Source organism: Helianthus annuus, chromosome 5, assembly GCF_002127325.2.
Source record: "Helianthus annuus cultivar XRQ/B chromosome 5, HanXRQr2.0-SUNRISE, whole genome shotgun sequence".
In the NCBI taxonomy this organism is placed as follows: Eukaryota; Viridiplantae; Streptophyta; class Magnoliopsida; order Asterales; family Asteraceae; genus Helianthus; species Helianthus annuus.
Window position 1 is genome coordinate 6,339,392 of NC_035437.2, and position 15,807 is coordinate 6,355,198.

At 35.8% G+C, this 15,807-nt stretch overlaps 4 protein-coding genes across 5 annotated transcripts; 1 reads left to right on the plus strand and 3 right to left on the minus strand.

The window, feature by feature from the left end:
• Positions 1 to 2,877: 2,877 nt before the first annotated feature.
• LOC110939816 (transcriptional regulator ATRX homolog) lies at positions 2,878 to 5,558 on the plus strand. Its single transcript, XM_022181385.2, has 2 exons — positions 2,878 to 3,083; positions 4,669 to 5,558. Exon 2 carries the CDS (start codon positions 4,756 to 4,758, stop codon positions 5,437 to 5,439), a length of 684 nt encoding a protein of 227 aa, XP_022037077.1. The 5' UTR covers positions 2,878 to 3,083; positions 4,669 to 4,755; the 3' UTR covers positions 5,440 to 5,558.
• Positions 5,477 to 9,774, minus strand: LOC110939815 (protein NRT1/ PTR FAMILY 3.1). Of its 2 annotated transcripts, none has more exons than XM_022181384.2 (4): positions 9,463 to 9,774; positions 7,620 to 7,837; positions 6,589 to 7,148; positions 5,477 to 6,509 (listed from the first exon to the last, which is right to left on the minus strand). In XM_022181384.2, exons 1-4 carry the CDS (start codon positions 9,548 to 9,550, stop codon positions 5,561 to 5,563), a joined length of 1,815 nt encoding a protein of 604 aa, XP_022037076.1. In that variant the 5' UTR covers positions 9,551 to 9,774; the 3' UTR covers positions 5,477 to 5,560. The 2 variants fall into 2 exon arrangements, with proteins under 2 accessions (XP_022037076.1, XP_035846517.1); XM_035990624.1 differs by having other exon boundaries at positions 9,459 to 9,566.
• A 3,100-nt stretch (positions 9,775 to 12,874) lies between these two features.
• LOC110942562 (putative receptor-like protein kinase At3g47110) lies at positions 12,875 to 13,510 on the minus strand. The gene is made up of 2 exons (XM_022184336.2): positions 13,381 to 13,510; positions 12,875 to 13,295 (listed from the first exon to the last, which is right to left on the minus strand). Exons 1-2 carry the CDS (start codon positions 13,496 to 13,498, stop codon positions 12,967 to 12,969), a joined length of 447 nt encoding a protein of 148 aa, XP_022040028.2. The 5' UTR covers positions 13,499 to 13,510; the 3' UTR covers positions 12,875 to 12,966.
• A 64-nt stretch (positions 13,511 to 13,574) lies between these two features.
• On the minus strand, positions 13,575 to 15,508 carry LOC118492060 (receptor kinase-like protein Xa21). The gene is made up of 2 exons (XM_035989820.1): positions 13,748 to 15,508; positions 13,575 to 13,661 (listed from the first exon to the last, which is right to left on the minus strand). The coding sequence occupies exons 1-2, from the start codon at positions 15,506 to 15,508 to the stop codon at positions 13,575 to 13,577; spliced, it is 1,848 nt and encodes a 615-aa protein (XP_035845713.1).
• Positions 15,509 to 15,807: the final 299 nt, after the last annotated feature.

Consider the following 15,807-nt stretch of genomic DNA (forward strand, 5'->3'; position numbering starts at 1 on the left):
CACAATAGTTATCTTTCTTTATCCGCCATTTTATAATCTAAAATTCTATATTATGATGATAACCACACTCACAACTTGTCCACACAATAGTTATCTTTCTTTATAGGCTTTGAATATGGTGTTTTAGTAATTTTTACTTTGTTATTTGTAGGGTTTAGGTGTATTTTATGACTGAAATTATAGTGTTTTAAAATTTTTCACACTTTTTAAAAAATTTAGAGTTTGTAGCTAAACCCTACACTGGTATAATTCAAAAATGCACAAAATCAATTCTTTTCACACTTGTAAATTACGACTATAAAAAACTACACTTAAATCATTAATTATAAAATCATTTAATCAATTTCTTCGTGTTACAAATTGTAAACATTTAATTTAGACTTCAACTCGTCACATCAAATTCTTCCTTTAACTATTTAAATAATTAATAATACACATATTACTATTTACCTTATAACTTTACACATGCATGCATGCTTAGAAAACGGAAAAGTGTTGATATATCTAAATTTAAGTAGAAACAATATTACTATTTACGATAAGAGACAATGTATGATCTATCACAGTTCTTATACTTAAGGGATTGTGGTCAACTCGATGGTAATATTGTTGTTCATAAATTTACTAAAAGTGAACATTTTTGGTTCAAATAATTGATCTTGATTATAGTAACGTCTACGTAATATTTGTGCCTATAATTATGTATGTTTCATGAGGAAATTATTAATGATGTACACTTCAACCATTATGGAAACTGCAGTAGACTGCTTTCCTTCGCTAAAGCTAGGACTGTCATGAACAACCTTCTAGGGGTAAGCCTCGCCCGATTAACCCAAGAAACTGGCCCAATTTGACCCCAACCCACCCGCTATACGCATTGGCGTAGCTTAGTGGGGGCGGAAGGGAGCGGCCAACTCAACCTAATACCACATTTCACATAAAATTCCAATAAAGTCCCTCAACACCCACTTGATAGTATGAATGGTGAAAAAAAAGTGCGCTTAAGTGTCGCCATGTGACATCACTTTTTTTTTCTATTCTCAGTAAAACCCCAATAGAGCCCCTCAATAACACATAACCTTATGTATAGATGTTTTGTAGGCCCTCGTCAGGGTTCCGGTCAAGTTTTTGTTTCGTCTAATCTGTTGATGTTCACCGACGGATAATAGCAATTTTTTTAAAAATTTGGTGCAAACTAATTCAGGCATATCATCCTTTACTTAGGGTTTTATGATCTTTCGGTATGTATGAAGTGCTTCATTTGAACGAACTCAAATTATTATGTGTTTAGTAAAATTGATCGTATCTTTGTTTCTAGATGCTTTACTGAAATGTAGCCAAATTACTCAATTAGTTTTGTCTTTCTGAGCATCACCCTCTCATCCTTGGTGAATACTTTGTTTGAAACTTTGAATCATCAACAATGTTGGGTTCAATACAAACATTTGACCTTTTAGCCATACTGAGGTTTGGATCGTATGGTGGCTCGATTCTAGTCAATAGTTCTAAATTCAAAATCAAAAAGTACGACGAGGTGTCCCTCTTTCATCTCGTTTCTCTAATCGGACTACAAAAGCGCCTCTGTCGTAATCATTGCAAAAAAGTAAATTCCATGGTAATGACATGGGAACTAACTATGTATTTTTTGCAAATGACTTAATAGTCACACTTTTACCATCAATATGAAAAAGAAAAAATGAAAAGAGGGTCACCTCATAGTTAAACTTGTAACTAACAAAAGAATGAGGTTATTGGACTATGTATAAAATGTCCTAAATTCTTTGTTCTAACCTTGTGTAAAGAATGCTCGATGGTCACTCTTGGTGAAAGTTTTAATGATTTAAAATTAATTAGGAAGAAACTGGAGGAGGCCCATTAGAGTCGGCCCACAAAGTGACCATTTTAAAAATCTTTTGGAAAATATGTCGTTGACGTAGGTATGTTGCATGCTTCAAAGTTCAAATGGGCCAGATTCGTGGGCTTGGTTTTTTGGAGTTCGTTGTTTACTGGAAAAACAATAATCTTTTAATACAGGAAATGAAGAAGTGAGATGGAACAAGTTTTAATACAGGAAATGGCCCAGATTCGTGGGCTTGCTCTTAAGGGTTTCTTTTTTACATGACGGATGCTTGTGGCGTTAAGGCAGGGGGTGTGGCTTTAACGCCACCCTAACACCTCAGCAAGTTTAGCGCCCCGGGACGCCATGGACCACACCGCGGTGGTTAAGGAGGGGGCGCTATGGTGCTTCCACCATCACGCTAACAAGCAGAATTTGAGGGAATCGAGGTGAGTTTGGTTTAAAGGGGGGCTTTATACCACACCCTGCAAATTAAACTGTGTGATGTGGCGGTGAGGTGGCGTGATAAAGCCCCTAGAGGCTTGATACCACACCCTGTAGCCTAAGTATGCAAAGGTTGCACAATGCAATAGGGGTTTTTTTTTTTTTTTCATTCTGTAACTATACATTATCTATGCCAGTGAAACCCCTGCTCGATAGTAGTTTTGCATTAAGAATTGGACATAAGGCAGATAACACTCAGCAATCTGGACAAAGACCAATTAGTGCATATACTCTTTTGTCTTTCAGCTATCAACGTCACCACATAATGCATGATTAACCGTCCTCAGGTTTTAACGTTATTTTCACAAAATTAGTAAAATAATATTAAAATTAGTTCCCTTTCACGTTTGCCCCATCCATACATTCACCATGTGTGTCAGTCAAATACATCGCTTTGACATAATCTTGTAACAAATTACGAATCACTAAATGCCAATGATTTAACTAAAATTAATTAAAAAGGTTCCACGTGTACAATTTGAAATATAATCACGCGTTTGCATGTCATCACAGTGCCCGTTTAACCGTTTTGCTGCCAAAATCGACGATGCACTCACTTCAGTCGTGCACAAATTTGATGCTTTCTTTCTGTTACAAATATATAACAAACTTCACTATAATCATAACAAACTTTCTTCCATCAACATGAAACCTCCATTGCCATTGTCATTGCTCGTAGTATCCACACTTCGATCTTCATAATCTTCTGCTGCTGCTGCATTTCATCGTTACGGATCCATAGGTACACACACTCACACTCACACTTACTGTTTCTTCTCATCAATCTGTTATTCGCACCTAGTAATCTAGGGTTTGAAGTTTCCATATCTTGTTTACTGTTACTGAAATTGTCATTACTGCTTGTTGTTGATATGAATCGCTCTCTCTGTACGTCATAATCAGATTCTATATTATCGATTTCATTTCATTTTACGGTTTATTACTACTTGTTGATATGAATCGCTCTCTCTGTACGTCATAATCAGATTCTATATTATCGATTTCATTTCATTTTACGGTTTATTACTACTTGTTGATATGAATTTCTCTGTACGTGATAATCAGATTCTATATTATCGATTTGATTTCGTTTTACGGTTTATTACTGCTTGTTGATATGAATCGCTCTGTACGTGATAATCAGATTCTGTATTATCGATTTGATTTCGTTCTACGGTTTTAGTTGTTAAAAATCTGTGTTAGACTTGCTTTGATTCGGATTATATGCTTCTTGTGACAAATCACGTTATTAAACTTGTTGTAACATGCGTATTTGAATTTGATCATTGTTCGTTGTTGTTAATAACTTAATATGGAAAGAGATATCATCAGCTTTTCGCATATACTGCTCCATTAATTACACTTTGTGTTTGAATTCGGCATCGAATCATCTGATTCATATGCTGATAAACAATAATATTGTTAGTTTATTGTCACCTTGTGCCAAATTTGTTTGGATACATGTTTCACGCTCATATTTATTGTTATTTGCCTCTGTTCTTGATTTCATGCATTCGTGCGATTTGGAGGTCTTTAGATAGGTCTGTAAACGAACAGAACGTTCATGAACTATTTGTGAACTTGTTCGGCAGGAAGTTCGTTTATTCAATAAATGATTTCGTTCATTTATTTACATTAGTTTATGTTTGTTTGTTTATGTTCGTTTCAATTTAAATGCATAAGCAGTTATATTTATCTAAATATAACTAATTGGTAATTGGACTTTCTAGTAAAAAAAATCAGTTTTCTAATGGAATTTATCATAATTAATTGCTAATTTATATAAAAAATTAATTTATGTTCGTTTATGTTTAGTAGATTATGTTCATTTGTGTTGTTAATTGTTTGTTAAATTATGTTCATTTAAGTTTGTTTATTCATGCTCATTTACGTGCGTGAACTGTTAGTTTAGTTTTTAAACAAACGAGCATAACTGAACACAAACATGCTCATTTTCTTAATAAACGAACACGAACAAAAAAATGTATTCGCTTAAATGTTCATGTTCGTGTTCGATTAAAGTTAAATGAAAGAACACAAACATGCCTCTGGTCGTGTTCGTTCGGTTGATTTACAGGCCTACTTTTAGGGGTCTTCAATCTGTATCAGAAATTTATATGCTTATAAGATGTTCTTGAATAGTTAACACTCCGTTATACTTTATTATCCGCGTTTTTCATCACTGATTTTAACTGCTCTATTTGAATTATTTTGGCACATTATACTTGAACTGCACATGACCAAAGTCAATCTTCCATAATGGAAACAAATTGTGCATTTAACTACATTACCATCTTAAACTTGTTATTAATGATGTTATTTTTCAGGAACTTTCTTGTTCCAGTTATATTGAAACACCACCATCTTGAATACAAAGGCTGAAAAAGTGTTTGAAGACTTTGTTGATAAAGAAAATGGCTCGGACATCGAAAACTAGTCCGTTTGGACCCAAAAGACATCCAGAGGAGTCGAGAACAAATACCGAAGGTGAAAAGAAAGACGACAAGGAGGAGGAAAGCAGCTCAAGTAGTAGTGACTCAGAGGAAAATACACAAGACAAGGAGCAGGAAAAGGCTATGGGGAAGAGACCAATGCAAGCTAAAACGAGAAAGCGGAAAACGACAGTGTATGAGATGATCAGTGGCCCGGAGAGAGCCAAACGAACTGTAACGAAAAGAGGCAGGGGAAAGTCCATGGCGTATACTGCTAGACTTTGGAGTAAACATCATCCATGGATTGATGTACCGAAAAAAGCCGACTCTAAACCAAAAAGTACACAAGATAAGAAGCAGGGAAAGAGACCAATGCAAGCTAGAAACGGAAACCAGAAAACGACACTAGCCAAAGGAAATGTAACTAAAAGAGGCAGGGGACAATCGACAGCAAATACTAAAAGATCACCACGAAAAAGGGCCGACCCAAAACTCAAAGAAGAAGATGATGTGTTCCCGAGTTCAGAAACAGATTCAGAGGAAGTTTGTAAACGAATTAAGATCGAAAGCCATGATCATGATGATGATGACACCGATAACGATGGAGGAGGAGCAGGAACACATGGTAATCTAACAAGTTTGGGAATAGAAGTTGTAACTAAATGATGAAAGAGTTTAAACCATTAGACATCAGATTACTTGATTTTACTTTTGAAAGCTAGCTGAAAATACTTGACATCTAGAAATCGGATTAAATACACGCGTTCATTGATGATTCTCGCTAATGCTATGTATCCTTGGCTTCTTTTCCTTCATGACCATTTATTACATCAACTACCATGTTGTTATCTACAACCAACTCTAGATCTCCGTCTTCACCGCTTTTAGCGACCTCTTCTAACGGCTTATAAGTATAGAACCAGGCACATATGTAATAATACACAAGGTTTACTACTTGTATCCCAGTTACAAGCATGTAGTAGTATTCCAATCTACCTTTATTTATATTCCTATCCGGAAGCCAATTTCTCCCGTTTTTATCCGCGCTATACTTATGGACCAATGTCACCATTAATGTCCCTGCATACTGTCCTAATCCAATTGCAATCCAATATAAAGCCATTGCGGTGCTTTTCATACTTTCGGGTGACTGATCATAAAGAAACTCCAATTTCCCGACTTGATAAAATGCTTGAGCTACACCATGAAGCGTATACTGAGGAACCAACCAATAAACGCTTATGGGTATTATTTGCGTTGGCTGGTCGATCAGTTTATGATCTCTTGCTACGTGTTTTCGTTTGATCTCCACAAACGACCCCACCAATGTTGCACATATGTTTACAGCGAACCCAACACCCATCCGTTGTAAACATGTGATGCCTGCGGGGTTCTTTGTGAAGCGAGATGCAAAAGGGACAAATAAACGGTCGTATAATGCGAGGGTAATAATTAGGGCTAGGACATCAAAGACCGCCATGCTAGCTGGAGGTATTTCAAACGAGCTCGTTTTGGTTATGTGACGGTCCATGGTTCGAGCTTGCATGATGGTGAAGCTACCCTGGTGTGAATATGCCATTACGAATAATATACCCGTTGACACAAATGGTAACAGTCTAATCATGGATTTTAGTTCTTCAACTCTATGCACGGTAGCAATTTGCCATAGTTTCGGCGAGTTTGTAAGGAGATGGACAGTATCATCTTGGGTTATAATGGCAGCCCTATCAAACCACCTTCAAAAGCACATACATTCAGCTTAATAACATAACTAATCTACCTTAATAAAGTATTTGACATATGTCCACTAATTACCTCAATTGATTAGTATGAACAAGCTGCCCGTCCTTAGAAATACCCGCATCAAGATCTTTGTTCTCATAAAGAAGTTTATCATCTACCGGTACCTCAACACCACGCTTCTTGATCGCAGCAACAATCACTTGAGCAACTCTCACAAACGGACTACCTTCGGGTTTTGCTTTCTGATAAAGCGGAGATCCAACTAGAAACGCTACAAACGCAACCACCATTGCGATGGTCGGAATACCAAGACCCCAACCCCAACTCACCCGATCTTGGATGTACACGACTAGCGTCAGTGCAGATAAACTTGCTAGCGATAATAAAAGGTAGTACCAGTTGAAGAAATTCCAGCTTGTTGCCTGCTTTTTCGGCTTTGAGATATCAAGTTGATCTGCGGCAAACGCAACAACAGAAGGCCGTGTGCCTCCTAACCCGATTGCAGTCAAAAAAAGAGAGACATAAAGCACTGATAATTGAGATTGTGATGCTTCTTTGCAGTTGACTTGAGTGGGACATTGTGGTGGATGGAATTGTGGCAAGAATGCTGATATGGTAATGATGATCATGCCCTATGTTAAACCAAACAAAGGAATATATTATATATTATAGGTAGAGGATCCTATACATTAATCCAGAAGTGTGAGAAGTGTATTATAACACTATATATAACACTATATAACACCATATAAACACCGTATAACACTATGTAACACCATATAACACTATGTAACACTATCTAATGCTATATAACATATATAACACTATATTTTGTCTGATAGCATGTCTATGATAGATGTATAGTGTTATATATTGTTATATAGTGTTATATAGTGTTATATGGTGTTATATGGTGTTACATGGTGTTATACGGTGTTTATATGGTGTTATATAGTGTTATATATAGTGTTATAATACTCTTCTCACACTTCTGGATTAATGTACAGGATCACTACCCATATATTATATATAAACTTACAAACAACATACTGATGTTTATAAGTTGATGGTTAATAACTTAATATGGAGATCAATGAACCAACCAGTTCGTAAATGAGCAAGGCGACGACGATGGTCCAGTAGCGACCAGCAAAAGAGTCAGCAACTAGTGCACCGATAATAGGCGTAAAACTAGAAAGTCCAGTGAAGTTGGTCAGGGTATTGGATGCCTTCACTAGTGGTATGTTAAGTTGTACAGTTAAGTATGTTATCAGATTGGCGTGGAATCCGGTCGCAGCGAATCTGTCACATATCTCATTCGCTGCGAATTTATGGAAACGTTAATTACAAAATATGAAACCAAAATTACAAGAAAATATATAGAGCTTGTTGGATTTAGCCAAAGATAAAGATTGAGACGTTTTTGGTATATATATAATTAGTATTTTGTGGACTTATTCGTTTTATATGATCAATCATAAGTTTGTAAAACAAAATTAGGTTTTTAGGCTCAAAAATGATTCCTTTAATATATTTATAACTAGAAAAACCCCCACGCTACGCAGCGGGGCTTCGGTCACTATACCGTCCGATTGCACATATTCTGTAGGATTTCGGTCAGTATCGGTTATGATATATCTATTGAAAACCATAGAAAGAAATTTACATCGGATGGTACGTAGCGTGTAAAGTTTTTTTTTTTTTTGGAAAATGGTTTCTTTAAAAAAGTTATTAAAGAACTAATGCTTTGTTATGGTTTATTAAACATTCATGGAATTTCCTCCAAAATGTATTTACTTAAATAATGTTATTAAAAAAAAAGCATGTTTAAGTTTATAAAACATTGTTTGGAAATCCTACAAATTTATACTAAACGAAGGTTTGGCTTATAGAAAAAAAAAAAAAAAAAAAAAAAGCCCACAAAGCTCAAGTGGTTACAACCTGGTTTTCGGTTACTCACCAGAATATACCTGGGTTCGATTCTCGCAAATAAATTAGTTTTGCCATAAAAAAGACTGGAAAATCACTTAAAAAGATACTCGAATTCGTGTGCAAGTGTCTGGAATACAAGGCTCTTTCCATCTTAGCGTTTCTGTTCCCAAGTTAACTTAACGAGGGAAAAGAAAATAAAGTAAAAGTGAGAAAGGAAAAAAAAAAAGATGTCTTTCCCTCCGTTTCCTTCCAAATCGGAAGGATAAAAAAACTAAAGAATTTAACCTAGTTTTCCTTTCATTTCCCTTCTTTTTCTTCCTTAAATGAAACTCTGGAACACGACATGTTTTATTTTCCTTCCGTAATTGAAACTATGAAACACAAAATATTTTTACTTTCTTTTTGTTTCTTTTCCTTTCCTTCCATTAGTAAACTCTGGAACACATTGTAAATCGTTAAATATCCGCTTGAAAATGTATATAACAGAACCTTGTTAAAAAAAATAATAAAAAAATAAAATAAAGGATGGTGGATATCTATTGATGGCACCACCCCAAAGGACCAATCCTAAACAACTACTAAACATGCCCTTTAAATTTGTACTAACACATTACTACCCTGAACTATAGGCTCAAAAGATGATTTCCTTACGCGACTACCCTGAAGTATATATTAAATACGTAAATAATCTAGTCTAATAAACCATCCTGCAAAAATATCAAAAAAACCAGACCTTATCCCAGTGGCGAAGCTTGAGATTTCCAATAGGGGTCGAAAACGTATATAAACCCAAAAATTTCTATAGAACCTGGGGTCGAAAACGTATATACAAAAAAAAAAAAAAAATTCTATACTAAAGCTACATACATAACACTACTGAGCGAAAAGTTCGAAAGGTCCCCCCTCTAACCTTCGCGCCTGCTTGATCCACAACAATATCTATGAAGTTGATGAAATATATATAATAACAAAATTCATTAGAATTTGGAGGTTTGAGCATGCATACATACATACCAAGGATAAAGGGTAAGGTCTTCACCCCACCAAGCTTCTTTTGGTTTGACATCTCAATGGATTCATCATCTTTATTCAGTGGCTCCATCTTCTTCTTCTTCTTCAAGTTTTTGGTTTGAGTGACAGACAGACAGACAGCAAAGGCGGATTTATCTATAATAGGCACAGTACAGTACTAGCAACTAGCAAGCCAATTATTAGACTTAGTGGAATTCTACATAAAACCAAATTATTGGCCAACTTTGGGGAGCCAAGACTTCTCATCCTCTTTATATATCAATCAATATCTATATCTATAGACAATAATATACACGATCCAATGTCGAACCTATCTTGTTTCGTTTTCGGCACAATGCGAAAAAATAAGTTAAGTTTTGGGTATCAACATATATGTTAGAGAATTCGAATTAAATATTTTGTGGTTTCGTAATCACTCATGAGCAACCTCGATGATTTCCACTAATATTCTCTAGTATAAATCAAGTATCTATTGGGCAATCCGATGTATTATAGTATACAACATGGACAGAATTAACAATCAATCATTTAAGTTCATAATATTTTTATGTGTTTAATATGGTAATATCTTGGAAGGTTATAATTTCATAGAGTAACTTGCCATTTTAGTCCTTGAGTTTTGTTCCAAATTGTCATTTTAGTCCAAATAGTTTTTTTTTTCTTCTCTGGGTCCCTGACTTTTCCTTTTTCTTGTCATTTTGATCACGTTGCTTAACTTAGTCGAAAAATCAGGTTATAATCAGGGGTATTTTTGGCATTAGATTATTATGAGGTTTATAAATTATGTTGTATAATGTAAACTACCCCTGGTTATCACTACACAACAGTTATACCAAAAATACCCCGGGTTATAACAAGATTTTTAGACGAAGTTAGGCAATGTGATCAAAATGGCAAGAAGATGGAAAAGTCAGGGACCCAGAGGAGAAAAAAAAACTATTTGGACTAACATGGCAATTTGGACCAAATCTTAGGGAATAAAATGGCAATTTACTCAATTTCATACATACAAGTGTTTTTTTTTTCTGTTTTTCTTTTAACACTAAAAGGTAGTGGACGGTTGGCAAATCGTATTTTAGCGGGTTTAACAGGTCTCAGATGACGCAAACAAAACAAGTTCAAACATAATTACGACACGGTTAACTACTTTATATCCAATTTTTATAATATAGTTGTATGTTTTATGTATCAAGAAGGAGAAATGATGGATCTTAACCTTCTAATTTTAATTATTTTTAAGACAACGGAGGCAGGGGAGGCAACGATCTCTTCGACGGTGGACTTAGCGGTGGTAGGTTGTACCGTGGTGATGTTATTATGGTTGATAGTGATGATGAGATCTTGATTTTGAAGCATAGTGAAGAAGAAGGAGAGACTGGAGAGAAACAGTGCTACAGAATGAAAGAGAAATAGAAAGAGAGTGAGTTTTATATGGTTAAAATTTCTAAATTACCCTCATATGTCTTGCACAAGACATATTTAACTGGAAATTTTAACAAGGTTATGGGCAAAGGACGTAAGGTGTAATGGTTTTTCTAAAAAAAGGACTGTGACTGTAATTATTAAAGTTAAAGGCTATCCATTGCAATTCGATACAAACATAAAGGACGAAAAGTGTAATTTACCCTAATATTAATTTCTGTCTAGAAAAAACAGAAACATGGCTATTGCCCAAATTCAAGACATCAACAAATAAAAATTTTGCAATACGACAACTTTGGCAGTATGTGGCCCAATAATCACAGAAAACCCATATCTCAAATCAGGAGTGAAAATAGGTCTAGGCCTTTTTTGGGACTGGTCCAGTCCGGCCTAAGTCAGACCCATTTTGGCCTAAGTCAGACCCATTTTGGGACATAATATATTGTTCAGAGCTGTTCTTAGGCCCGTCCAAGCCTCATGACTAGATAAGTTTTAACGCTACTTATTCGAGATAAACTGTCACAAAATATTTGAATGTTTTTGTTCACGTATATTTAATGAGAAAGTATAAAACACAATAGAGCTTATCATGCGTTGTATTGTGAGTTGGAAATTAAGACGCGTGTCATTCTTTATTTTTTTATAACGTACGTGATTATGTATATAACATGCGTAATTAGGGTTTGGAACAACTCGTCGTCTCCCTCATCTATCTCTATGTTTGTCTCTCTAGATATTTACGTATGCGTGAAAGTAGTAAATTGAAGGGTTGTTTTGGGTTTATGGTGGTTTTTGGATGGTTTACCTGGTTGATGATGGTGGCTGGTGGGTGGCGTTTGGGAGCGGTTGTGTGGTGGTAGCCCATAGAGAAATCAGTGAGAAAGAGGGTGAGATATTTGTTTTGTTTTATATATATGTGTGAAATGATCAACCTGCCCTCATGTGACTTGCACATGACATAACTTAACATTAAAAATTAACTGGATTAGGTCCAAAGGACATATCGTGTAAGATTTTGAAACACTAAGTACAAAACTCGTCAATTTTAAAGACAAAGGATAACGTTTGAAATTTGATATATAGATAAAAGACAAAACTTGAAATTCACTCTTTTATGTATTTCATCATCCAATGCGTCCTCAGAAGCATCTTTGAGGTTTTAAGGTGCACAGGGTGGGGATCACATTTATTTTTCTTGTTTAGGTAGCATAGGATGATTAACTTATTTAAAAAAAAATTATAAACGTAGCATAAATTCCATGCTCTAGAGGTGACTCAATAACACAATAATCATCTACCGTTAACCCACTAATCAACTAAAGTAGAGATGTTTACGAGTCAAGCTCTAGCTCGAGCTCGCCTTTAATCTAAAATTGAGCTGAAAATTTGGGCAAGGGTGGCTTATTTTGTTTCACCTCTTGGCTTGTTTTATATCTATATGTTCACATACTCAATTATTGATAATCATCTACTTGTCCTTATTTCTTTCAGTTCAGACAAAAAATCATTATAGAAACCAATCTCAATTTCAAATAATTAAGTAATTAACCATTATTTATTCAATGAAATTGCAACTCATTACTGGTCAATTCTAAGAAAAAGTATGAAATTGGGAACTATTCAACTCAGGAAATGGAAGCTAGGGCTTGAAAGGTAGAGTTCTATAGATAGGTGGGATGTGTTAGTTGCCTAAAAGGGTTTCAATGGACGGAGAGCTGTTGTAATGGGGCGAAGGGGACGGGTGAGGCCTTGACACGCCCGGGCCAAGAGGTTGAATGTTTTAGTAAATTTGCAACACGGCCGGGTCATTTTTTTACAATCTTCAACACGGCCGGGGCAAGGTTCTGAAACAAAAACTCGCTTTCACAATGCCGGGCCATTTTTTAAGAATATCCAACACGGCCGGGTTAAACTTTTGACTAAAAAAATCTTTATGAATATATATAAAAACCACATCCATAAAGGTTCATTCAGATTAACATAATACGATAAAAACCAACATTATAACACAATCACATACTAGCTTATGGGGTTGTAGACCTTGATCTGTGGATCTAACACAATTCAAGATCTAGTTGCAATTATTATTGAGAAGAGCTCATGAACAACACTCCCAATATCCATTCGATCTTGTGGGGACTCTGAAGAGCATTGCACTCCAATTTTCACTAAAGAAATCAAACCCTTTTCATCAACATCCTCATTTAGAAGCACTAGATCCAGAATCTGTAGCACAGAACCATCAGCCAAGGCATTCCTAGCATAGGAATGCAAAGTTAGACCTTTTTCAAACATGGGATCAACAGGTCTCTTCCCTGTCATCATCTCCAACAACATGATCCCATAGCTATAAATGTCTCCGCTGGTTGAAACTTCGCTTCCAAGTCCATATTCTGCAATTTATGTTGTAGAGGTAATGGTATAACATCACGTACACTAATATAAAGCAGTAAAATGGATTAGTGATCGTTAGCTTACCTGGAGGTGCATACCCAATGGTTCCTCTGAAAACGCTTGAGCTTTGGTTGTTTACATTAGGTACTCCTTCAAGGGAAAGAATTTTTGCAAGCCCAAAATCTCCGACGTGAGCGACCATATCAGTGTCTAGTAAAATGTTGCTTGGCTTCAAATCACAATGGACTACTACGTTTCCACAGTGACAATGTAAATAATCAAGAGCACAAGCCACATCTTTGATAATTTTGATTCTTTGAGAAAGATTTAGCACTTGGTGTATTGAATGCAGCCAACTCTCCAAACTCCCATTTGGCATGAAATCATAAACTAAAGCTTTGAAATCATTGCCTTGGAAATCGATACTTGAACAAGAAGTTATGATCTTCACCAGGTTGCGATGGCGAATATTTCTCAAGGCTTCACACTCGGCTGTGAAACTCCTAATACCTACTCCACAATTAAGGTTAAGCACTTTGATTGCCGCAGTTAAGCCACTTTCATCAAAGACTCCTTTGTAGACTGAAGCAAAGCTGCCTGTACCAATCAGATTTTCTAGAGAGAACCCTTCAGTTGCTTTGAAAAGTCTTCCATATGAAATCTTCTCAAAAGATTTAGTCGATATTTTATCTAATGGTTTATTCGTATTCCTTTTTTTACAGTAGTAAAAGAAGAGAAATGACACCAGAGCTAAACCTACAACAGTGGAAGATAGTGAGATCACTACAACAACAGGAACAGAAAGCTTTCTGGTACTTCTTTTGGAGTCACTAGTTGTGCATTTGGGTAAGTGAAGCTCAACTATGCCACCACAAAGTCTACGGTTCCCAAGAAGTGATATCATACTTGTGTTGGCAAAAACACCTTTAACAGACACCTCTCCCTCAAAGTTATTAAATGAAAGATCAAGATACTTCAAATCCATTTTTTGCAAATACGTTGGGATAGGCCCAGAAAAGTTATTTTGGGACAAGTTAACATATTCGAGGCCTCTCAAAGAACGCAATGCCTCTGGCATCGATCCATGGAAGAAATTTCTAGAAAGATTTAGTATTTGAAGGCTGATGCAGCTGCTAAAACTACTTGGGAGTTCACCTGATAAGCGATTCTCGGACAAATCAAGATATCCTAAGATCTTCAGGTTGCCAATCTCTTGTGGAATTACTCCAGACAGATTATTTTCACTCAGATCTAGCCTAATGGAAAGTGAAGCTAGTTGGAATACTTCTTTGGGTATACTTCCGCTGAGGTTATTTTCATAAAGTTCTAGATCCAACAACTTTTTGCAACTGCTTAAAGTCGTTGGTATAGTGCCTTCCAATCTGTTTGCACCCAAATGTAGTTCAATTAGGAATGACAGATTTCCTATAGATGGTGGAATAATTCCAGAGAAAGCATTGAAGTCAAGATATAGTCTTTCCATGTTTTGAAGCTTTCCTATGCTTTCAGGAATCATGCCTGTGAAGTTGTTTATTTGTAGATTAATTAGAGTCAGGCCAAACAAATTGCCTATAGATGAAGGGAGACTGCCTGAGACATAATTTTGAGAAAGCCCTAAGTAATGCAGTTTGGATGAGAAGTTCCCAAGCGAATTCGGTAACACCCCTATTAATCCGATCTTGGAAAGTTCCAAAAGCTCTAAGTTGCTACAGTTGGACAAAGAATCAAAGAGTTTCTTGCTATCAATAGGGATGCTTTCAAAATTATTGAGAGCAAGACTCAAAAACTTAAGTTGTTGTAATTTTCCAAAATCAATCTTTATTCGCCCCTTGAAATAATTTTCGGAGACATCAAAAATTTGCAATTCTGAACAGTTTGATATCGATGGTGGAAGGAATCCACTGAAGCGATTAATATCTACTGCTAGTTCCTTGAGATGAGGGTGGCTCAAACATAAGTTTGTGGGTAGGTGGCCATGAAATTGGTTTTGTGGAATATTTAACATTTCCAACACTGAAAGGTTACTGGAAAACGATGGAAACTCTCCTCCAAGGCTTAATTGTCTCAGTTCTTTCAATTGATTGAAGGAATCGGGAACGCTCCCTCCTAACAGATTGTTAGCTAAAAAAAGATATCCAAGATATGTGAGATTGCCAATGGATGGCGGAATCCCACCTATGAACTTATTGTGGCTTAAGCGTAACATTTCCATCATCGGCAGAGAAGTAAAAACATTTGGAATTTTCCTAGATAGCTTATTTGAAATTAAATTAATTGACCATAGTTCTGAGCAACTTGATATGTTAGCTGGGATTTCTCCGGTGAAAGAATTGTGGGGAAGGGAACACTAGTACAAAACAATTTTTTTGGTGGTGTAATTTTCATTTTTTGTTGCAATCTTATAATACAAAGCACCAAATAACAACATTACTACACTAACAAATATACACATCACCAAAAAATAGATTACAAAGCACTATTAAATGCTTACAAGCTATACACCACCATAAA